The sequence below is a fragment of the Lemur catta genome, chromosome 6 (assembly GCF_020740605.2).
Source record: "Lemur catta isolate mLemCat1 chromosome 6, mLemCat1.pri, whole genome shotgun sequence".
Classification (NCBI taxonomy): domain Eukaryota; kingdom Metazoa; phylum Chordata; class Mammalia; order Primates; family Lemuridae; genus Lemur; species Lemur catta.
Window position 1 is genome coordinate 9,963,387 of NC_059133.1, and position 24,285 is coordinate 9,987,671.

The 24,285-nt window shown below is 61.3% G+C and overlaps 1 protein-coding gene across 2 annotated transcripts in view; it reads left to right on the forward strand.

The window, feature by feature from the left end:
* Positions 1-15,806, forward strand: part of ELFN2 (extracellular leucine rich repeat and fibronectin type III domain containing 2) — a 43,273-nt gene extending 27,467 nt beyond the window's left edge. Inside the window, exons 1-2 of one of the 2 annotated variants that reach the window (XM_045552931.1) lie at positions 545-1,893; positions 9,883-15,806. In XM_045552931.1, the coding sequence (XP_045408887.1) occupies positions 10,307-12,772 (2,466 nt within the window). In that variant the 5' untranslated portion in view covers positions 545-1,893; positions 9,883-10,306 and the 3' untranslated portion in view covers positions 12,773-15,806. Of the gene's footprint in view, positions 1-544; positions 1,894-9,882 lie in introns of those variants that run through there. The other variant, XM_045552932.1, reaches the window with a different exon arrangement.
* The last annotated feature ends 8,479 nt before the right edge of the window (positions 15,807-24,285 follow it).

Genomic DNA, 24,285 nt, shown 5'->3' on the forward strand with positions numbered 1-24,285 from the left:
AGGGCTGGTCTTGGTGGGTTGGCCGCACTGAGTCAGTGGACACAGGAGCTGTCACTTAGCCACACGTCAGGGCCGTGGTTTCTGCCCAGCCGGTAGTCATGGGGTGGCCCTCCCCCAGGCGTTTCCGGGGCTCCATGTCAGCCCCTCGGCACTGACACAGCCTCCTTTGTTCTCTGGCTGCAGCTGCAGGCCCGGAGGCCTCGAGGCATCCTTCAGTCTGGGCTGGCCGCCCCGACCTGCTCCAGAGAAGTGGGTCTCAGGGCCAGGAGAGGGAATTTCGGCCCATCCCGGGCAGCATCTGTACTGCCCCTTCTGACCGCCTGGTTCAAGGTTGTGGCCCAGGGAGGGGTTTCTCAGCCTGGTCCCGGAGAGCTCCAGGGCCCTGGTAGAGGCCTGGTTGAGGCAGAAGGTGGGGTGGCAGGCAGGAGTCCCAGGTGAGCAGTGCAAGGGGGCCCGAAGTCTGCGAGGAGAAGGGTGGAAGCAGGGGGCCATTCCGAACCCTCAGAGCCCCTCGGTGCAGGCTCTTCTCTGGGGTGAGCTGCGCTTGTGGCTTTAGGAGCCGGGGCCTCAGGCCTCCTGGGGTCCCTAGCAGCCTTGACCAGAAACCAGCAGTCTTACGGGGTGAGAATCGTGTTTGGGGGAGAGTAACCCTCAAATTCCAGCAGGAGCCCAAAACTTGAGCCAGTAGGGTTTTGAGGGGCCAGAGGAGACGCGGGCCTCACAGGGTGACAGACAGGCCGGGGGAGGCCATGTGGGTGCTCCCTTGGCTTTGGGCCTCTCCCTGGTGGCCTATTTGGAGCTGAGGGGAAGTTGTCGGGGGGTCAGGGCAGCTTAGTCTGGTAGAATTGGCGGCCCATAGAGGCCAAGACTCAGTGGATTTTTGGGACCAAATTGTAGATACATTCTAGAACCCCTGAGCCCCAGACTCATAACTGGAGACCCCTGAAAACGACAGATCTAGGATGTTAGCGTCCTAGAGCTAAAATCCCGGAGCCGCAGACCAGGCAGGATGGGCGGGGGTACGGGGTTAGGCAGGGGTCGAGTGCGGGTGGCAGGGATTGTGGCACCCCTGGGTCCCAGACTGAGAGGCTCATGGGATTCCACCATGCAAGCTGGGCTTCCCTCTTGTCGCTGGCCTCACAAACTCCAGCGTAGGGTCAGCGGGCCACCCAAGCCAGAGAGGCAGGGAGGAGGCTGGGTGCCACCTGTGTCACCCCTGTCCTGGCAGGGAGGCAAACCCAGGGCAGCCGGGTTTTCCGGGTTTGTGGGATCCCAGAGATGGGATTTTTGCAATACTCTACCTCCCAAGTTTGCAATATTGGCAGCTAATTAAAAAAGAATTTAAGACCACTGTCCACATAAAACAAGATCCCACAGTATCTCTCCTCGCTGGTGCTAGGGAGGGTGAAAACCATTGCGTAGCAGTTGTGAGACCTCAGTTTCCTCATCTGCAAAGTGGGAACAACTGTACTGACTCACAGGTTGTGCTGATGATTACATGAGTTAACGTGAGAAGTGCTTAGGCCCAGCCCGTGTGGGCACCGATGACTCTTCACCTTGCCCGAGGCTGCCCCTCCCTCCCCTGCCACGTGACTGCTGAGTGGGCTGCGTTTTCTGCCACCCAGAGCCCCCATTTCTCCTGTGGGTCCCCAAATGTGCCACCACTGCCTTGGGACAGCCCCGAGGGTGTTAGAAGGCAGGGAAATGTTCACCCCTTGGGACCCTGGGGGAGGAACAGGCGGAGGAGGCAGAGCCGGGAGGGCGGGCCTAGCCGGTGCCTGGTACATAGTAGGTGCTCCATAAATGTTTATTGAATGAATGAATGGAGGCCGTGCAGGCAGAGGCGGCCGTGCGTGGCAGGCACTGGTGAAAGAGCGGGTCCAGTGGAGACTGGTGAGTAGTGCCCAGGGGTGCAGCTGAGCGGGGGAGGTGAAGGCCAGGTGGGGAGAGGGCAGGGGCCAGGCGGGGGAGGTGGGGCCAGGTGGGATGAGGGCAGGGGTCAAGTGGGGAGGTGGGGTCAGCTGGGGAGGTGGGGTAAGCTGGGGGAGGTGGGGTCAGCTGGGGAGGGCAGGGGTCAGATGAGGGAGACAGAGTCAGTGGGGGCGGCGGGGTCCAGGAGAGGAGAGGTGAGGGCCAGGTGCAGGAGAGGGGTGGGGGAGGCAGTCCCCTGAATAGCCTGGAGGATTCCAGGAAAGCCAGGTGATGACCCCTGGGTGGTGCCAGGAGGTGGATTTTAACGCAGGTCATCCCTGGTTGTGGGCCACATGCTGTCCCTAGGTGCCTGGCAGTGGGTGGGTGGGGTGGGGGCACCAGTGAGGGGGCCGGGTGGCTAGAGCTGCCCACAGCACCCAGGCCGGGCCTCTCCCGTCAGGCCGTGGGTGGGTTCCCAAGGCCAAGGCCTTTGGTGAAACCCTCTGTCCTCTGCCTCTCTCCTTCCACTGAGGCCTGGACACGGAGGAGGACGGATGGGATGCCCTGGGAGCAGGGGAAGCACAGGACCAGGTGTCATGGGGGTGACGCAGTGGCCAGTTGACAGGGCTTTGGGGCAGCCCCAGCAAACCAGAGAGACACTGGTGCACTGCTGTTTTCCTCCAAACAGATGAGGAAACTGAGGCCCAGAGAGGTGAGGCACTGACTTGCCCAAGGCCCCACAATGAGCCAGTCAAGTGTGCCTGACTCGGAGCCGCGGCTTCTCCTGCAGCGGCCTGCGGCCTGGCGGGAGGGGCCGAGGTGTGCGCTCAATGCCTCAAGGCCGCGCAAGCCCACTCACCCCGCACCAGTGTCAGCCGTTGCGGCTGTGGATGTGTTGTTCTCATTAAGCTCTTTTGAGTAAGATGGCGAGGGCAAGGTGAGTGCACCGGCTGCAGTGCCGGGCACGTAGTAGGTGCGCAATAAATACACATGGAATGTGAAGGAATGTAGGCGAGAGGGCAGCTGGTGTCAGTGTGCCCCACCGAGCCCGGGGTCGTGCTCCCTGGCCCGGGCCTGGTCCTCGTTTCCCTGTGGCACAGATGCACCCGTGGCCCGGGGCAAGACGACAGAGCCGGGAATGGGCGCTGAGGCAGTGAGGGGCAGAAGCTGGCTCCCCGACACCAGAGCAGCTGGCGTGCAGGGCTGAGACGAACAAGACGTGACTGAATGGGGTGGGTGAAACCCGGCACCTCGGGTGAGACCTGAGCAGGCACTGCCCAGAGCTGCCGAGGACGCTGCGAGGGCACCGGGCTGCCTGGCAGTGTGCGAAGGGCCTGGGGGTTTGGTTGACATCTAGGACGAGGTGAGGACACAGCGCCGGTGCACACCTGTGCTGCAGCAACAGGAGCAGCGCGCCGGAGGGTCTTGCCGGCCGTGTCACACTGATGCCTGGCTCCAGGCGACACATTGTGAGAGGGACCCTGACAGCCAGCAGGACCTGGGGCAGCTGGACCCAAGGGTGGGAGGGACGTGACACCCAGCTCAGGAAGAGCAGATGGAGGACGTGGGGCTGTTTAGCTTGGATAAGTGGAATAATGACAGATCAGCAGATATCGGAAGGCCCTTTGTGGGGTACTGGCCTTGTCCCCAGTGGCCTCAGACAGCAAGCTGGGACCTATGAACAGAGGTACAAGGAGGCAGAATTGGCTTTGTGATAGAAGTTTCCAGCAATCAGAGCTGTGCAGGAAGGGAATGGTGGGTGCTGAGCCCTGCCATGGGAGGTCTGCAAGTCGTGGGAAGTCATCTCTGCAGGGATCCTACAGAGCCTGGTGGTGCCGAGAGCTCAGGCTGGCCCTGGTTCCTGGCTGTGTGGTCTTGGGCAGGTCACTGCACCTCTCTGAGCCTCAGTTCCTCGTCTGTAAAATGGGAGGCCTAAGAGAGTTGTGAGGCTAAAAGGGAGGCTCAGCATGTTTCTTGATGTGGCAGGAGCACCCCATGGGGGATCCCCTTCTGATATTTAACACCCTGACTTGGGGGCGTCTGGGATCTCCCCATCCCCAGCCTGAGCTCTCATTCCACACTGCATGCTGAGCCCCACTGTGTCTGACTCTGTGCCAGGCACCGGGCGACAGCAGTGAACGAGACCAAGTCCTGCTTGGCTTTTATGCTGGCAGTGGGCTAAGCAGGGGCGATGACAAAGAACTAAGTCATGTCCGTGTTGAGTGCTGCGGGGGGACGAAAGCCAGGGCTGGGTGATGAGTGACTTGTCTTAGATTTGGTGGCAGGGAAGGGGGTGGGGTGGGGGCAGCTGAGCAGAGAACTGAATGGAGAGGGTAGTGGGTTGTGGGGATATTGGGGGAAGAACATTCCAGGCAGAGAGAAGAGCATGTGCAAAGGCCTGGGGCGGAGGTGGGCCGAGGGGGCTGAGGAGAACAGCTGGCCTGGACTCAGCACTTCCTGACTGATGGAGGAATCGGAGTCTCTCGAGGCTTGCTCGGGCTTGCGCACGTTCCTCTGATAGGGTGGGACACCGGGGCAGGAAACCCACCAGATGGCCGGTGCACGTCGGGTCCTGCGGTGGCCCCAGCCCTCTGGAGGGCTCTGTGGAAGGAGAGGCCCCAGTTTTCTCATCTGCGCAATGGACTAACGGCACCAGCGTGCAGGGTTGATATGAGATTCAGGGGGCATGAGATATCAGACACAAACAAGCCAGAGAGGTTAATTAATATGCCTGACGTCACACAGCTCAGCATCCAATCCCAGGACCCTTTGCCCTCAACGTCCCTGTCCTGCAGCTGGAGCTGATTGCACCTGAAATTCAAATGGTTAACTTACCAAACGGTAGTTCAATGGCCAAGGTATAATTATCCCATTTTACAGATGAGGAACTGAGACCCGGGGCAGCCTGCCCAGGAACCCCAGTGAGGTGGAGGCAACGGCAAGACCCAGTGTCCAGCCCCCGGCCTGGGTCTCTGCCCTGAGGGGGTAGCAAGCTTTGTCCCTGAGGCCAGAGAGGTCCCTGGGCCTGCTGGCCTGGTGCTGTGTTTCCAACAGCGAGGTGAGGCACCGCCTGCCTGAGAGCGCTGGCTGGACCCCAGGAGTCCCCGGTTCTCCTAATCCTGGGTAATGGCATTGACACAGACAGTGACAATGACACCTCGGGGAGCCTGGGCCAGCCTGGCCCGGGGAAGAGCCCGTGCCAGGGCCTATCAGCTGCTGCAAATGAGATTTCCCCGGCTGAGCCTCACGTCCGTGCTCCTGGGAGGCCGGATACAGACTATACCTCCCTCAACTTCTCCCTGGAGCTGATCTGTGTCCCCAAAGGAGTGTGGCCGCATAAGCAGGAGCCCAAGGCGGTGCATTTGTGGGTCCTCCTGCCCTGCACAGAGTGTATTGGCCTCCACCGTGTCTTAGGGTTTTGTGGGAACCCTGGCTGGCAGTCACCTTGCCACATGGGGAGAAACTGAGGCTCAGAGAGGGCCTGCCTGAGACTCACACAAGGTCTCAGAGCTGGTCAGGCCATGTTGTCCCTGCTGACCGCCACTCCCCGCATCCCCGGCTCCCCATCCACCCCGAGCCAGGCGGATGCTCAGGCCAACCTTGCTCCGTCCACACTCTCATCCAACCCGGGGAGGGGCCGAGGCTGCGGAGCCCTCGCACACTCCACGGTGCAGGGAGGGCTCTCCTTGGGGCGGAGAGGCCAGGGCTCCCCTGTGGCTGGGGAGCTTGGTGGGCAGCCTGTAGTGGGGGACCTGGGAGGATGTGACCTCAGGGTTCAGCGAGCCTGAGTCCAGGGGACCCTCACTTTGGGTGATGAGGGTTGTGAAGAAATAGTGGTAAAACCCACATTAACAACAGTGGCTGCCATTCGCAGAGCCCGGCACCGAGCTAGGCACTGCATGCACACGAGCTCACCACACCCTCACAGAAGCTCACCCCTTCCTGGGGAGGGAACTGAGGCCCAGGCCTGGTGTCCCGGGTTAGTTGGCAGAGAAGCCCTTGTCAGGGGATGGTGAGATCCCAGAAGGGACTTGGGGTTGGCAGATCAGGATCTGTCACTGGCCCCTGGGTCCTGAGCCTGACCTGCTACCAACTTGGTGTAGGACCCTGAACACGTCCCTCCCCCTGTCCTGGCCTCGGTTTCCCCTCTGAGAGGGGCTCCAGCTCTGGGGCTGCAGGACTCTGAGTCCAGAGGGGCCGGGAAACCTGTGGCACCTGGGCAGGAAGGGCACAAAACCAATTGGAGCTATTGGCAGCTCACTACAACTGGAGGCCCGGAGGGGGTGGCATCTGCCCAAAGTGACCCAGAGGTCTGTGCCCAGCTCTGTTCTCAGAGCAGCAAGTGCTTGCTGGGTTTCACTGACTCCTCTCCCTCTGCTCTGCCCAACAGTGTGTAGCCGGCAGACCGGGGCCCTGCAGAAGATTCCCGGATACCATGATGCCCCCTGGTTTTGCCACATCCTTTTCTCTGTGGTGGAAGTAGAGCGACCCTTAAGAGTGGTGCTGGTGGGGCACTTGGGACCCATCAGGGGGACAGGCTCTTGCAGTGGGGGCAGGGTCCCGGTCAGGCCGGGGCAGCCGGGAGCACTGCTGTGTGCTCAGGAACACGGCACCCACAAACACCTGCTTCCCTGCATGGCTGCGCCGCCCCCCAGGCCGCGCGGGGTAGGCCAGCGCCGCTGAGGCCCTGGGCAGGAAGGGCCTCTGCTTGCAACAGCTGCTCCTGCCTCCCTGCTCCCTCGGTGCTGGTCGCAGGCTGCATCTTGGTGGCTCAGCCAGACCCAGTGTCATCTGTCTCCCTGGCCCCTGGGGGGCTGAGGGCAGCAGGTGCCCATGTCCCTCGCCCCGTCTGTCATCTGTCTCACTGTGATCGTTCCTCGACCTCAGGCGAGTTCTCCGTCTCTCCCTTGCTCTGCCGCTCGGCCGGCCGGTAGCTTTGCTGTCCTGACCTCAGCGCTCAGCTCCTCTCCGCGGCCCCCTCCCCTCCATCCCTGTCTCTCGCCCCTGGGGTGTGGGGTGGTGCCTGTGTGTTGGAGGATCACCCTCATGGGAGGAGGGGGAGGGCGTGACCTTGCCCACTGATCCCTGGGACCCTCAGCCCCAGGCCTGAGGGAACCAGGCTGGTGCCCCCCAGACCCCCCCACCTTGAGTGGGTGAGCAGCTGGCTGGGGGCCAAGTGCTGCTGTCAGTGCCTTCTCGGCCTCTGGTTGCCCTCCCGGGCTGTGTCAGGCTTCGACTGGCGGCAGGCAGACAGCCCGGGGACGGGGACAGGGCGGCTGACGCACTCGGGACAGGGTGATGGAAACCTCCCCTCCGCGGTCTGAGTCACGGGGAGAGTGGGAGCCGGGCCCTGGCCCAAGGCATCCTGGGGACAGAGAGGAAGAGGAGAGAGGGCCACGGGCAGGGTCACCTTGAGGGCTCAGGCGGCAGAGCTCAGAGTGGCTGGGTGGGGGCACAGAGGGCCTCTGCCCACCCTGGGCTGTGTGGGCAGGGCAGGGCTGGGAAGGCTTGGTGGCCTGGGCCCCTTCTCCTGCCCCTCCCTCTGCCCTCAGCCGCCTCACAGCCCGGCAGGGCCCGGCTCTCCCAGGGCTCCCGCCAGCTCGGCTTCGCCACACGCGGCCTGGCTGAGGGGTCGGTGGTCTGAGCAACTCCGATCTGAGGAGGGGGGTGGGGGTGGGGGCACGTGTGCACACGCACACACACACATGTGGAACACACGTGTGCTTTAACATGTCAACTATAGTATAGGCGGGTGCCTGAGTTCCCCTGGCGTGCCCCTGACACACACATGTTCCTGCTCCTCCACACACGAGCATGTGTTCCCGTAGCGGGTGCACAGGATGTGCACCTGCACATACGTGTGCGCACGCGCCTCCTGCACCTCGTCTGCTCGGACACGTCAGCACACCCCTGCATCGGCACTCTGAGCCACCTGTGCGTGCACCTGCATACAAATGCGGTCCCCGGACATTCCCTGGCAAGGAGGAGGGACCGCACTGGAGCAGACAGGGCTCTCTGACAGGCCGGCTCACGCATCCCTGAGGCAGCAAGTGTGGGGGCTCAGCCTCCTCCAGTGCAGTCTTTTGGCCTGTGGGAGGGGAAACTGAGGCCCAGAGAGGGCCATAACTGGCCTGGGGTCCCCCAGGAGCCAGCAGGCCATGCTGGCCAGGAGCTGAGACCTGTCTCCAGCCCTGAGACCTTTGCATGGCACAGCCAAGGACAGAAATGCTGTCTGCTGCCTGGGCACCCCTTCCTGCCCGGCTGCCGACCCCCAAGCTGGTCGTACAGGGCAGCAGGAGGGGTGAGGCAGGCTCAGAGGTCCCAGTGGGTCATCTAGATGCCCTGCTCACCTGCGACCTCCTCGACACAAACAGCTTGCCTTGGACTTCTTTCAGCTTCTTCCCCCACCCCGCTTTTCTTGCCTCTCTTCCAACCCTCTGGAGCTCAGTGCTGTAAATTGGTTTTGCTTTCACGGCAAAGGTTCAGAATTTTTTTCAAAGCACTCTCTTTCCTGGAGTTTCCCAGGAGGAGGAGCAGGAGGCGGAGGTGGCACTTGTGAACAGTCTCCAGCTTTCTCTGTCCAAATGTGGATTTCTCAGGCCTAATCTTCACATCCCTGGCCCCTGCCCAGGGCAGAGGGAGGGAGCACTGAGATCTCTCTGTCGCTGAGAGCACAGGGTGGCGGCTGGGGCTGGGTTCTGGTCAAGAGGCTGTGTCCAGCCTGCTGGGCCACTCAGGCAAGTCTCCCCTGGCCCTGAGGCTCAGTTTCCCCAGTTGGAAGGTGAGGGTTGGTGAGATGGTCTGTGAGCTGTGAACCCGCCCCCACCTGCCCCGTCTGCATTTTGGAGATGGGCAGCGTGAGTCACCTGTTTTTCCCCCTGTCAGATGGCTGCGCAGGGGCCTGAACCCCACTTTACAGATGCGGAAATAGACTCAGAGAGATGGTGCGTTTACCTGGCTGGTCTGCCCGGTGGTCGGGCTCTGGGCCTCCTGACTCCTGGCTTGGGCTCACGCGGTTTGGGAGCCTTGATCCTGGCCTAGGCTGTGCTGTGTTACTTGGAGCAACTCTCTGTCCCTCTCTGGGCCTCTGATTCTCCAGCCATGGGGAGGGGTGTGGGGCTTCAGCCATGCTGTTCCAGAGGCCTGAGGCCCCCCTACAGGATCCAGATGCTCCCTGGGAAAGCAGTTTGGGGAGATGCTATCGGGAGTGTCTCTGGCTTCCCAGACTCTTGTCCCCTCTTCCCCTGGGCTCTGCTCTCCTGTAGGATGAGTTCTCCCAGGGCCTCCCCCTGCAGGAGACCCTGGCCTCTGCCTCCCCCCGCTTGAAGGGGCCCACAGCCGAGATGCTCTTCCCCCCTCCCCCATGGAAGCTGAGACAAGGGAATTATTTTTGGAACAAGAGCAGTTACACAACAAATGAATTATTTATCTTTGGGCATGGAGGAAAGGAGGCATTTTGCTGGGCTGTTTAATCCTTTATCTGGATTTGGGGGTGCCCACTTGGGTATGTGGACATGTGTGTACAGGCCTGCTTGCCGTATGCAGATCGTGGGTGTGCTCGTGTGCGTACCTGTCCATGTGTGCATGCCATGGGGTTCTGGCTCACGTGGGGGCGTGTGGTCTTTGTGCGAGCCAGTGGACGAGTGTGGCCTCCAGTGTGCCCAGCGTGCGTGCGAGTGTGTGTACCTGTGCCCACCTGTTCCTCTCCAGGGTCCCTTCCCTGCCTGGTCCTCAGACCCTGTCCCCACTCCCCGCCATTCCTTGTCCCTCCTCCTAGCCCCTTGGGCCCCTCCCCCTCTTGCCACCCACCAGCCCTCCCTTCTTTTATGTAACAGGGACCCCAGAGTGCTCGCTGGCACAGAGGCCCCCGGGACGGGGTGTGGAGAAGGGACTGAGGCCTGCGCTGGAGCTCAAAGGGGCTGCCCCGAGCCCTCGCACTGACCCGGCCCCCCTCTTGGTGCTGCCTTTCAGGAACCAGGTGCCGATGGGTCTCTCCCTTCCTGCCCCCGTCTCTCTCGCTCCCCCTCAGTGCTGCACGCTCCAGCCTCCTGTGGGAATCGTCTGAAGCTCCGAGCCCAGAAGCCAGGGAGGAAGAGGAGGAAGAGGGACAGGAAGTAAAGCCCCGAGAAGCTGTTCACCTTCCGAGCAGGAGACAAGGAGCAGGCTGTGGGCCTCCATCCCTCCTGGGTCACCTGCCCTAGCACCCCAAGAGGCCCCCAGCAGTTGGCACTGGCCGTGCCCGCCTCGCCTGGGGCCCCTGTGCTGGGGGTCGCCCCCAAGATGGTGGCGGCCCCGGGGAGGACTGTGCTGCCAGCCCCAGCCTCCGGCCACTAGGCCCCCAGCGTCCCGGCCCCTCACCCTGAGCCTGGCCCTCGAGGGGGCCGAGGCCAGCGCCATGCTGCGCCTGGGGCTGTGCGCGGCGGCGCTGCTGTGCGTGTGCCGGCCGGGCACCGTGCGCGCCGACTGCTGGCTCATCGAGGGCGACAAGGGCTATGTGTGGCTGGCCATCTGCAGCCAGAACCAGCCGCCCTACGAGACCATCCCGCAGCACATCAACAGCACCGTGCACGACCTGCGGCTCAACGAGAACAAGCTCAAAGCTGTGCTCTACTCCTCGCTCAACCGCTTCGGGAACCTCACCGACCTCAACCTCACCAAGAATGAGATCTCCTACATCGAGGACGGCGCCTTCCTGGGCCAGTCGAGCCTGCAGGTCCTGCAGCTGGGCTACAACAAGCTCAGCAACCTGACCGAGGGCATGCTGCGTGGCATGAGCCGCCTGCAGTTCCTCTTCGTCCAGCACAACCTCATCGAGGTGGTCACGCCCACCGCCTTCTCCGAGTGCCCGAGCCTCATCAGCATCGACCTGTCCTCCAACCGCCTCAGCCGCCTGGACGGCGCCACCTTCGCCAGCCTGGCCAGCCTGATGGTGTGCGAGCTGGCCGGCAACCCCTTCAACTGTGAGTGCGACCTGTTCGGCTTCCTGGCCTGGCTCGTGGTCTTCAACAACGTCACCAAGAACTACGACCGCCTGCAGTGCGAGTCGCCGCGAGAGTTTGCCGGCTACCCGCTGCTGGTGCCCAGGCCCTACCACAGCCTCAACGCCATCACCGTGCTCCAGGCCAAGTGCCGCAACGGCTCGCTGCCCGCCCGGCCCGTGAGCCACCCCACGCCCTACTCCACTGATACCCAGAGGGAGCCCGATGAGAACTCGGGCTTCAACCCCGACGAGATCCTTTCGGTGGAGCCGCCGGCCTCGTCCACCACGGATGCGTCTGCGGGGCCCGCCATCAAGCTGCACCACGTCACCTTCACCTCGGCCACCCTGGTGGTCATCATCCCACACCCCTACAGCAAGATGTACGTCCTGGTCCAGTACAACAACAGCTACTTCTCCGACGTCATGACGCTCAAGAACAAGAAGGAGATTGTGACGCTGGACAAGCTGCGGGCGCACACCGAGTACACCTTCTGCGTGACCTCGTTGCGCAACAGCCGCCGCTTCAACCACACCTGCCTGACCTTCACCACGCGGGACCCTGTGCCGGGCGACCTGGCGCCCAGCACCTCCACCACCACCCACTACATCATGACCATCCTGGGCTGCCTCTTTGGCATGGTCATTGTGCTGGGGGCGGTTTACTATTGCCTGCGCAAGCGGCGCATGCAGGAGGAGAAGCAGAAGTCCGTCAACGTCAAGAAAACCATCCTGGAGATGCGCTATGGGGCCGACGTGGACGCCGGCTCCATCGTGCACGCCGCTCAGAAGCTGGGCGAGCCCCCTGTACTGCCTGTGTCCCGTATGTCCTCTATCCCCTCCATGATTGGGGAGAAGCTGCCCGCCGCCAAGGGGCTGGAGGCCGGGCTGGACACACCCAAAGTGGCCACTAAAGGCAACTATATCGAGGTGCGCACGGGCACGGGTGGGGATGGCCTGCCTCGGCCTGAGGATGACCTCCCTGACCTCGAGAACCAGGGCTCAGCCACGGAGATCTCCACCATCGCCAAGGAGGTGGACAAGGTCAACCAGATCATTAACAATTGCATCGATGCCCTCAAGCTGGACTCAGCCTCTTTCCTGGGGGGCAGCAGCGGTGGTGGGGAACCCGAGCTGGCCTTTGAGTGCCAGTCCCTCCCTGCAGCCACTGCCACCGCCTCGGCCGCTGCCCCTGGGGCGCTGGAGCTGCCCAGCTTCCTCTCACCCCCCTACAAGGAGAGCTCCCACCACCCGCTACAGCGGCAGCTCAGTGCCGATGCCGCCGTCACCCGCAAGACCTGCAGCGTGTCATCCAGCGGCTCCATCAAGAGCGCCAAGGTCTTCAGCCTGGATGTGCCTGACCACCCAGCCACCACGGGGCTGGCCAAGGCTGACTCCAAGTACATCGAGAAAGGCAGTCCCCTCAACAGCCCGCTGGACCGGCTGCCGCTGGTGCCGGCGGGCAGCAGCGGGAGCAGCGGTGGGGGTGGGGGCGGGGGCGTCCACCACCTGGAGGTGAAGCCGGCCTACCACTGCAGCGAGCACCGGCACAGCTTCCCCGCCCTGTACTACGAGGAGGGCACCGACAGCCTGAGCCAGCGCGTGTCCTTCCTCAAGCCGCTGACCCGCTCCAAGCGTGACTCCACCTACTCACAGCTCTCCCCCAGACACTACTACTCAGGGTACTCCTCCAGCCCCGAGTACTCGTCGGAGAGCACGCACAAGATCTGGGAGCGCTTCCGGCCCTACAAGAAGCACCACCGGGAGGAGGTGTACATGGCCGCCGGCCACGCCCTGCGCAAGAAGGTCCAGTTCGCCAAGGACGAGGACCTGCACGACATCCTCGATTACTGGAAAGGGGTCTCAGCCCAGCAGAAGCTGTGACCCTCTCTTCTCCCCGGTGAGGTCGGAGCTGGAGGAGGGAGGCCGTTGGGGGAAGGGCCCGGGCGGCCTGGCGGGGGCAGACTGGGGGCCGGGGCTGAGAAGGGGACGCACACGCACACCCGCACGCACGCACCATGCACACACCTGACCACCACCTGACTGTGAACAAACCAACATCCGACAATAACGGACAGGAAAACAAAGACACATTTTCCTTAAAGTTTACAAACTGATACCGAAACCAGTCGTCTTTACTGTGCTGCCCAGGGACTCTGCAGGGGTGTGCGGGGCTGGGGGGCAGCAGTGGGTAGGCAAGGAAGCCAGAAGAGGGTGTCGGGTCTGGAGCTAGGGCCAGGTGTGGGGCCAAAGGAGACTGGAGTAGAGAGGGACCGAAGCCCCTCTGGGGCAGGGAGAGGCCCCCCAGCTGGGGGACGGGTCATTTTTAGATTTGGCACCAGGTAGACATTGGGCATCATTTCCCTCCACTTCAGGGGTGGGGAAACTGAGACCCAGGGAAAGGAAGTGTGAACCCCGGGTCCTGCAGGAGGTTAGGCCCAGAGCTGTCCTCAGCCCTCAGCAGCTCCCTGTGCCCCTCATCATCCCACCACCCCCTTCCGAAGCTGTGGTCTCCTGGGGCTGAGGGACTTGAGAATCAGGCAGGTGCTTTTCCTTTCTAGAAAGCCCTACAGCAGTGCCCAGAGTGTGGAGCTGTGATTCCTAGTCCTGGGGGGCCCTGGGAGAGGAGAGGGGTCCTGCTGACAGAAAAGGAGCCCAGCCAAGGGGACATCCCACCAACCCCCTTCAAGTGTCTTCCAGGGGGTCTGGGGAGTGGCCTGTGGGGTCTGAGGAGAGGGGTGTGTGGTGGGCAGGCCGGCTCCCACGGCATCTCAGGTGCAGGCCCCCGCACCCCCAGCCCCCAGCTTCCCGGGTCCTCCAGGACCCCTACCCACCCCAGAAGGGCAGCAGTGCACTGTGATGCGGAGGCAGCGGGGGCGGCTGTAATGGGGACTCGCTGCCTGGGCCCCACATCCTGGGATCTCAGGCAGGTCCCAGCCTGCCCAGGGGAAGGAGGGCTTTCCCACACACCCATCTTGGTGGCCCATCCCTGCCTCACCCCCTGGTCAGAGGGGCTCCCGTGTTTCCATGGAAATGGCCATGCCCCTCTTTCTGACCCCCACCCAACATCGAACAAAGCACAAACCATGAGGTCCCCGCCCACAGGGGTGGGGCGCCCCTCCCCCTCCTAGCCGCCTCTGTTGCCATGGCAACCTGGTGCCTGGCAGTTGGTGCCCAGAGCAACCGTTGGGCTCTGGGGCTCCTCTCAGTGTGGGTGGCAGAGGGGTGAGGGCAGGGAGGGCCAGGTGAGGCTGCCTGTCTCAAGAGCAGGGGCTTCCTGGGGCCAGGGCTGGGGGGCAAATTGGGGTCTTGAGACCGTAGGGTCTTGGACTGTCAGGATCTGAGGAGCCAGAGTCCATCACTCCCTCACGTTCGGGTGGGAGATGGGCCAGTGGGAGTGGGCACAACCTACTGGGCATCTTTGCCTCCTGCCCACATGTCCCTGGGCTCTCCACCCAACTCAGGATGGGGGGAACCCTCAGCTCTCCCCGTCCCTGCCGGAGACCCCCCAGCTCCTAGCCTGTCGCCCACATGGGTGTCTGAGGGGTGTGGCCTGAGGGGTGAGGGTGGACTAGGGTGGGACCAAGACCTGTACTGGGGGGCTCTGACCAGGCAAGCTAGTGCCATCCCTTGGGGGGCTCCAGACCCTCCCGCTGGGTTGGGTGTGAGGAGGGCGGCAGGGCTCTCTCACACCTGCTCTGGGGTGGGCCAAGCCCAGGGCTCACTTTGGGGGGTGACATTTGCAAAGAAAAGACTGTTCTCCTGGGGAGAAGAGGGGAGGAGGCTGACATGGATACGCATAGCAGACCTCCCCCAGCCCCCCAAAACCTGCCCCACCCCTCCTCACACCCAGTTGGCACAACTGAGAGAAGCAGGCGGGCAGAGAAGCCAGCGGTGTGAGAAAGCAGATTCCCTGTTATATTTGCATGACGATTTTACTGTATTTTTCTGAGCAAACATCTGTCGTGTATGTGCCAGTTTGTCCAGACTCCCCCGCCTTCCCCCAACCCCCCACCACCCTCCCTTCCCAAATCCCCTCTGTTGTGATCTGACGAGCAGCTCTTGAAACCCAGGGAGGGGCCAGCTCTGCAAAATACCTAAAACAGGTGCCACCAAGACACAGCCCTGCCCCACACCCACCTCCTGTCTTTCTGGGCATTGAGCCCACAAGTGCCACCCCCACCCATCCACTGCCACCTCCCCTGCCCTGGTTCCAGCCCCTTCCCTGCCTGGGCCAGGGTGGGCAGCCCAGGGACACTCCAAGAGCTCATCTCCCAGCAGAAGGGATATGATGATCCTCTTACTGTCCCGCTTGTTCCCATTTTGCAGATGAAGAAGTCAGGGCCCCCAAAGAAAGGTCTGTCAATTTGGCCAGCCAGGTGGGGAGGGCAGTCACACTGCTGAGTACAGGAGGCCAAGAACTTGGGGCTTTGTGGGAGGCTTCATGGCAGGCTTGGGGCCCTGAGGGAGGACCCATGGCAGGAAGGAGCCTGGAGTTGGCCGGGCCTCACTGGAGGTGGGGCTGCCCCCAGGGAGGGCTCCGTCCTTGCCGGGTCCCCATCCTTCCTGGTTGAAAATGACCCATAAAAGCCTCAACTGTCTACCTGCAGGGGAAGGGCCCCATCTTTACCTGAGGACCCTGACACGCCAGGAGGTGAACCGACCCGCAGGATGCAGGTCACTCAGTTCCTTGTGAGGCAGAGCCAGGTCCCCAGCTGTCCAGGCCAGGCCCCTTTGGGGAGGAGCCCACCTGGAGGCTCTCGTGTGTCCTGCCTCCCATTCAGGGTGGGTTTTCCCCAGTGGGAGCGAAATATTTGCAAAAGATGAATGATCGTCTCCATCAGGGAGTCTGGCTGAGGCCCTGTGTTTGTCATGGTGACGGGCACAGTGGGCCTGGGCAGGTGGGAGGGAAGGGGGCCATGGGCGGAAGGGGGGTTGGTAGGGTGGGGGCAGCAGCCAGAGATGTGGGCGCTGCACCCTGGGCCTCCCAAACAAGGTTGTGCCTGGCTTGCCTGGCCCCGTCGGAGCTGTCCTCTGAAGCCTGTTCCTGAGAAGTGGCACAGGTGTGGTCACTCTCTCCTAGAGGGCATGACAGGCTCAGCTGACCCTCTGTTGGAATTAATGACCTTTCAGAAGCAAAAAGTGGAGGTTTGGCAGGAAGAAACCTAAGTCTGGTGTGGACACCTCCTCAGGGGCCCCGGGCTGGCATCTCCCTGCCCAGGAGGGGTTTCTCTGTGCCCACCAGGGCCCCTCACCTCTGCACCCCTCCTGGGGGCAGCCTGTGCCCAGGCAGGAGCCTGTGTCTGGGCAGCTCTTGGGAAAGGGCTGGGAGGGGTGGGGGTGGGGGTGGGAGTGGGGAGACCCACTGGGGAAGTCCAGGCCTGAGTAGCTCCAGAGAGGCACCTGGGGGCCAGGATGGAGAGTCTGGGGCTGGCCAAGGGTCACCCAAGTTCCCAACTAGAAGTTGGTCACCTGCTCTACCTCCCTCCTGGAATTTAACTGAGGGGGAAACTGAGGTGCAGGAAAGGAAAGGAAAGGAAATCTTCTAGGGCCAAGATGGGGACAGGCGGTAGGGACGACGGTGACGGGTCCCAGCTTAAAAGGGACCAAAATGGAGCAAAGGGACAAGCACGGAATGTTCCCCAGTGTGGGCAGGTGGGTTCTGTGGGGAATTAAAACAGGGTGATGGGGGCAGGGGCTAGGTGGTCAGGGAGGTCCCTCAGTTGAAGTGACAGGTGGCCAAGCTCTAAGTGACAGGAGGAGCCAGAAGATGGGTGGGTATGAAAGTGAGACTGGATCGAGAGGGGCTGCAGTGGCCGCCGTCCCCCCAGCACCTCCTCTGGTCACCCCACCACGCTGTCCACCTGGATGGGTTGGGCAGAGCATGGGAGGAAGCAGTGACCGGGGCCTTACGGGGCAGGCTGGGAAAAGGGCACAGCGCCTGACCCCGTTGCTGCACTGCTGCTCTGGCCCCTCAGCCCGGGAGAGGGGAACTTCCCCAGCCCTGATGCTCAGATTCCCCCCTTCCTGATACCCCCTCCCCTCCCTGTATCCCCCCCAGACAGAACCAGTATTTACACCGCTGGCCTGGCTTCTCCAGGCTGCCTCAGGCCCCCACTAAAGGGAGAGGAAGAGAGGCCCCAGCGGGGTGGGCCAGGAGGGTCCTCTTCCTTCCCCTGCCCCTCTGCCAGACAAGCACAGGGTGGGGCGGGGCTTGGAGTCCTGGGCCGCGGTGCCGCTTCCCTCCCTGCCCCCTCCCCCCTCAGGAGCTGCCAGCCCCCAAGGGTGCTGCGGTTTGGCACCTGGTTTGGGTCCTGCAGAGCTGGCCCGTGGCCCTGGACTCTGAACCTGTGAACCCTAGCTGTGTATGGACCTTTCCTCCTTCGGGGGGCCTTGAACCCTCTCCTTTTCTTCTTTTGGGGGGTAACTTCGTTTATTTTCTCTTTCCTACATCTGCCTCTCCCTCCCTCCCTGATTTCCTGTTTTAAACTGAATGGCACGAAATTGTTTTCCTCAACTCGGAGATTCCTGTATGGAGAGAATCAATTTCTATATTTGCAATAAATTTCTTATTTAAAACTACAGGGCCAAAGTCTGTATTGAATCACCCCCCAGTCCCACCCCCGCCGCCATGTTGGACACCCGGCACCCGCCGGTTTCCGGGCCCCTTTCCCCACTTCCCTTCTCACCGGGAGCCTGGAGCTGGGGCTGAGGCTTGTGGGATGGGGTGGTCGCTGCCCACGGTCAAGGGAAACAGAAAGGTCTGCCAGGCGGAGGACGGGCCTGCAGGATTGCAGGATCACTGTGCCCCCCAACACCACACAGGCCTGGCCGGCTGGGGGCCTCACAAAAACCTGGAAGCCCCCCTGCCCTGCGTCCTCTCCCCTCTCCTGCTGTCCTGGCCTCCCTCACCCCTGTGTGGAGAGAGGGCCATGTGGGCATCCCAGGGTCCCAGCTGCTTCCCAGGGGAAGGTCCCCTAGTCGGTGACCATGACTCCAGCTTCTCAGAGGCTGCCCCTCCTGCTCCTGCTTGGGTGGGTCCAGGGTTTCTGAGGGACCCTCTGGGGCTCCTCCAGGCCCGGCCCAGGCAGCCTGTCCTGGGCCCCTGGCCTGTCCCTCCCCTGTGCCCTTCCCCATCTGCTGCCCCTCCCTCCACAGCTAGGAACCACCTCTGCTCCTCCTCAGAGTCAAGAGACGCGCCTTGTCTCTCTGGTCAGGCCATGGAGCTTGGGCTGAAGTGCCCAAGCCCTCGATCAGGTGGCTCTGGAGCCCACTGCCTGGCCTCAGCCACCTGCCTCCTAGAGCCAGAGCCCACCGGCCCTTTGCTCAGACCCCTGTTCTCCAACTGCTACAAACTCCTTCTCCGGAAGTCCCCTGGATTCTGCCTGGATCGCTGTTGGGAAACTTTGAGTGGAGTCCCGGGTCTGAGCTACCCCCATGACGGAAGTCACACCGTGGCACTCGGCAGCTCAGCCCCGGGTCAGTGGGAACTGTGCCCTGGAGGCTCTGGTGTCCTGCAGGGCTGTCCTGCTCCCTTCCTGCCTCGATCGGAGTTGGTTGGACTGTGGGGACCGACCGCCTGGGATGGCCCAGGGCTGGGGACCTCACCCTTCTCCTGCCTGAGCCCCAGCTGGCCTCCTGCCCCCTCCCAGTGCCCTCAGCCAGGCTGGGTGCAGCTGTCCCCAGGGGGCTGCAGCCTGGCCACCGTCTCCCCCTGGCTCTGCTCCCTGGCTGTTCCAGCAGTGGCTCCATCCTCCGTCCTGAGCCCCTGTGGTCCTGAGTCTGGCCCGGGAGCACTCGGGGGATTTCCTGCTAGCTCAGGAATTCTTCCAATTCTTCTCAGGCTGGAGAATCCAGTTCCGAGTTGGACTCATGCCCCACTCCACCCAGCGCCTCTGGAGTACAGGCCCCATCCGCAGCTTCTGGCCTCTGCGTCTGGGGTCTCCCCGCTGGGTAATGGGCTGGCCTCATGCACGGCCTTCATGAGGCCCGTTACCTGCACAGCCCAGGTGGCAGATGTTAGCCCAAGGTGAAGGTTCTTGTCCCCACCCTCACTGCGTTTCCATCCCTACACCTGTGAGTCCCGCCTGGGCCTGCTCTCTGGCCTTGTTCTTCGGGAGCTCAGCTGTGTCTCATCCCTCAGGCCCCCACCTCTCAGGAACAGGGTGTGTTTCTGCCTTCCTCATCACTCCTGCCTGGAGGGTGTCATGGCCTGACCCCCAGGGCCCAGCCTCCAGGCGCGGTCTGGCTGCCCCTTGAGCCTTGGGGCCCCTTCTCCTTCCCTAGGCCTGGAGCCCCAGCCTGTCCCAGTCCTCTCTCCTCAGGGCCCAGTCTGCCACACCCGTTCCTGCCCAGCCTCACCATGTAAACGGGAAGCCCCCACCGCAAATCTCCCCGTCTTGGCCTCCTCTAAAATAGCTCTCACCTGCACGTCCGACAGCATCTTCGGTCCCCATGGTTCTTGCCAAAGAAAGCAAGACCATGTGTGAAGGAGTTACTGGTGACAGCAGTTGAGACACAGGCAGCGATAGTTTCTCAGTCCTTGTCCTCAATCGTTCTGTCTCTACTTTCTCCATTTTTCCTCCTCCAGCAGTGTCCCCTCCTCCACCACTCAGCTACCAGAATCTGCACCTGTGCAAGAGACAAAACCCACCCACCTGCTCCTGCTTCTCACTTTCACAAACAATATTTATGGCCACCCGTTTGCTGGGCACGAGAGCTGTAAATGTATGAACTTCAGTCTGGGTTCTCTTGCAGAGCACAGAATTCTCTATAGCTAAATAAGCAGGAAACGATGCATGAGAGGAGACCAAGCGGCGGACAGCATTGTCAGCGAGGCCAAAGACCAGACTCGAGGTGTGCTTTGAGGACTGACTTTCAGAGTAACAGGGCAGAACTGGGCCACAGTCACAGCAGCTTCACGGGTGCCCCATGGGAGCCGGTGACGGGCTGCACGCCCCTGTCCTAGGGCCGGGACCGTGGCTGCAGAAGCAGAGGCATTCCATCTGCCCCGGTGCCTCCTCCCAAACCTCTGGAAGAATATCTGATCTGCGGAGCCCAAACCACATCTGACCCTCGGCTTCAGGAAGGACTCCGCAGGGTCGTTTTTAGCTTTGCAGCCCCTGCAGGAGGCTGGCTGAGCCTCACATCCAGTGCACAGGCTAGGCGGCATCTGACTCCCGCAGAGGCCCCATGCAGCGGGAGCTGTTCCACACTGCGGGGAACGGGATGAGAGACAGAAATTTCCCTGCCCTGGCACAGCTCACCAGAGCAGGGCTGGGATGGAACCCAACCCGCTTTCCTCTCCAGCTTTGCTTGTTGCTTTAGCTTCTCCCAGACATCCCCTAGGGGAGGGTCCAAAGGCCTGAGTCCCAGGTTGGGCACTGCAGAATGTCCCAACCTATAGGCCAGCAGAGAGCTAAGGGACATCAACCTTACAATAGGCCCAGGGCCTGGGATGGCCCTCTCAGACCCTACACTCGGATTCTTGCTGCTAAAGTTCTGGTTACTTCTAGGATATCTGCTCCAAATCCTTCATCTAAAGATGTGATGAATGAGCCCAGAAAATAGGGCGTGGAGGGGAGCGCCTTCCCCAGGTCATAGGAAGCATGGCCTGGGAGGATGGAGACCAGGTCTTGCAGTATCATAATCAATTTGGATTCGACCCCAGAGACGGGAGGGGGAGGAGGCAGATGGGACCAGGGCCTAGAGGGGCCCTGCCCCAGGCCACGCACACGAGAAAGACCCGTTCTGACCCTTCCCTGGCTCCCAGCTCCCTCGACAGGGGGATGAGTCTGCAGGGCCCATGTGCATGCTCAGACCCTCCCCACTCCTCAGCCACACTCTAAACACCTAGGACTCCAAGACTTTCTGCCCAGTTGTCCCCAGGCTACCAAGGCCTGTCCTTCCCAAGGTGGACTGTGCCACCTGTGTGGGAGGTGTGGGCAGAGCTTGGGCCTGTGGGTTGGGGGTCCATGTGTGTGCATGCCAGACCCCGTATGTTGTAGGGTGGTGCTGGGGGCAAGAAGAGAAGAGGGTGTGCTATTGGACAGGGAGTGGGGCCTCACTGTCCCTGGGCCAACACATTCAAAGAGGCCATGAATTTGAAATTCAAACCTGTTGTAGGTCGTTATGAAGGTAAATCTGTCAAGGCAGGAGGATGTTCTAATAGCTTGCTAGCTTGACTTATAACTTTTCAATATTTAGACACATGGTATTTGAGCTTCCCTTCGAGTTCTTGCCCAGGCCTTGTGAACATTAGGGATGGGCCAGGGCTCAGGGGTGACGGAGTCTGTGGGTCGAAGTCAGATAGCGCGGGATGGGCCCACCGTTTGGAGGAAAAGGCTCTATAAATGATGTTGGAAGAGGAAATGTTTTTGCCTTTTCGTGTCTGGGCAGGAGCAGGGTGGGCTTGGAGGCCTGTCACAGAGGAGGGGTGGGGAGGGGAGATGGTACGACTTGGGCCCAGGCGTTGATGGGGCCCAGGCGTTGGTGGGGCTGGCACTCATGTTTCCTGGGGGAGGCGGGAAGTGGTCCTGGCTCTGGACTCAGGGTGGGGAGAAGGGTGGTCGGAAAGTTAGTTTCCATTTGGCGTTTGTCTTCCTTTTGCCTTTTCCAGCTAAGTAAAAAAGATATTTTTTTCTTCTCTCTTCTGCTGCTCAGCAGAATCCCACAGCCCAGCTGCTCTGTTTAGTTTCTCACACTGCAGTTCAGCCCACAAGGCTTGCCCTGTGTGCCGGCCGTCTGGGGCACCAGCCCTCTGGCACCTGCAGTGGGGAAGCCTAAAGGAGGCACAACCTCTGTCTCTCGAGAGCGGTCTGGATGTGGCCATCCCTTAGCTATTTATAAAGCTCCTTTCACCTTCTGTAGGTGACGATTAAATGCTGGAATGTAACCCTAGTACTCACTGGGGCCTCATGTGGCTCAGTCTCTGCAGTGGATACCATTCCAAAAAGCACAGTCCAACCGGCAAACAGCAATCACAGAGGAAGGCTACGCTTCCCTCTGCTCTCTTGAAGAACGTCTGGATCACATTTGGGGTTCGTGGCGATCCTTGGCATAGGCCCTTCCTTACCTGCTCATTTGTCTCCTACTCAGGAGCCACTACCGCGCCCTGTCCTTCCACTTCTCTGGTGTTGCTGCGGTCCGCGCCAGTTGCCGCTGAGAAGCGGGGAGGGTCTAGGCATGCAGGTAGGCCCGCTTTGGGCCCGTGGGTCCTCATTTCTCAAACCCTTCTTCTCTAAGAAGCTTCCCGACTTTGGGACCTGAGAGTGGATGTCTCCCCACCAAGGCCTTGTTGACAGTTGCCAATCAACTCCCCTTAGTCAGTCCCTGAGCTGCCCCTGGGCCAGGCCTGATGGAGGCTGCTAAGGGCGGGGGACAGAGAGGAGTGAGCCATGGTGCTTGCCCTGGAGGACTTCGCTTAGGGACAAAGCACCTGCCGTGTGCCAGCACTGGGCTTGCACACAGTGCTAGCCACTGAAACCTCTCAAAGGCGCCACGAAGTAGGTGCCAGGCCGTTTGATCTTTGCCAGTGAGGTAAAGGTAGTTATCCTAATCCCCAGTGTACGGACCAGGAACTGAGGATGAACCAATGCCGATTAACACAGGCCAGGCCAGACTGCCTGGATTCCCTGACTCCCACAGCTCATGCCCCCGTGCCAGGTTTGGCCCCCCCTAGACCCACAAATCTGTGTTGAGACATCCCAGGTCAGGCTATGAACCAAGGGCTGGACCGACTGTCAGGGTGACCCTAAGAAGGGAGGGAGCATGGCGGCCAGGCACTGAACTTGGCGTGCTCATCTGAACCCTAGAACCTCAATTGCCACCTCTGAAATGGAGCGAGCTACGCCTGCCTCCCAAAGCTGTAGCGAGGGTCGCAGATCTGAGAGCCGAGACACATTCTCACCAGCGGCCTGGCCCGGGGAGGCAGCTCAGGAATGCTGGCTGGAAGGAGGCACATATGACAGAGGGCAGACGCAGCAGTGGAAGTATGTGCTTCATCCAAAGAAACAGACCCCATAGAGGACAGTGGGAGCAGCTATGAGCCGGGAGGGGGAGAGGCACAGAGAACCTCCAAGTGGGATAAAAGGACAGGGCCAACGGCAGCAGCCTGGTGAGGTGGGAGCCAGCTGCTGCCTGGCCAGGGAGGCCAGGTGAAGGCTCTGGGATGGACCAGCCCTGGCAGGACAGAGCTGAGCCCCTTGTGTTGAGGTTCAGTGACCAGGGCCTCGCACCATCCCCTCCTCTTGGAGATCCTTCTCCACCTGCATTTGATTAGGTCATGGGGTCGATCCCCTGCAGGGCCTTAATCCAGGTCTCCCTCCCTCCCTCTCTCTCTCTCTCTCTCTCTCTCTTGGGTTCCTGCAACAGCTGAAGCAAAGGAAAGAGGCACAGAAATGTCCACTCATTTACTTAACACACTCCCCCAAGTCCCAGGGTTGCATGTACCATCCATATGTTGATGACTCTCAGGTCCGAGCCTACCCCAGGTAATCCAGCGGCCCCCCAAGTCTCCTGCTCCCTACCTAAGTGGCAGTCCCCAGGCCCTCAAGCCAACACTGTGGGTAGACCTTGCTGAGCCATTCTTCGCCTTCCGCCCGATGCTGCAGCGCGTCCTAGTGACTTTACCTTGAAAGCCCATCTCAAATCTGACTGATCCTCTCTGTGTCCCCCTGGGGTCCAAGCCATGTCACCCTTACCTCAGTGACAGCAGCAGCCTCCTAATTGGCTTTTTTGCCTTGGCTCATCGCAGCAGCCAGAGGGCCCTTAGTGGGTACGCATGTGGCTGTGCCCCTCACCTGTTAATCAGCCTCCTCCAGCCAGGCTGGGGAGGCCCCTCACCCACTCGTGCCTCTGGACCTTGGCACTCTCTGTTCTTTCTGCTGGAGGTTCCCATGAGAGGTCTATTTCTCCCCTTCCCCTTCCCTAACAGAATCCCCATTTTGTTCAAGACCCCCCCACCAACGGACATCACCAGCCCTGGGGGAGGGGATGGAGGATCTGGGCTGGGCTGAGCCAGTCCTGGGCCTCCCCGCTTACTAGTGATTGGTTTAGAAATGGCCACGTGACCCAGTTCCAATCAAGGACGGGAAACCTGTTGGTGGGCTTCCAGCGGAAGGAATGTCGGTCTTCCTCTGGATGTCCTTGCATCTAATTGGGATGGGGATGTCTGGAATCTTTGAAGTTTGGAGAGCAGTAGGGCCCTCTCTGTGAGTAAGGCTGACGCCCGGGGATGGCCAAGTGAGAAGAGAACAGAGGTCGTATTTGAAGAAATGGTGGTGCTGAGGATCACCCTGGGCCCGGGTCCGCATGCCTCTGCCTTCTCGCTGAGGTGATGTCTTTTGTGCTTGAACTGGCCTGGGCAGGGGTTTTGTGTTACTTGTAGCCATATGCAA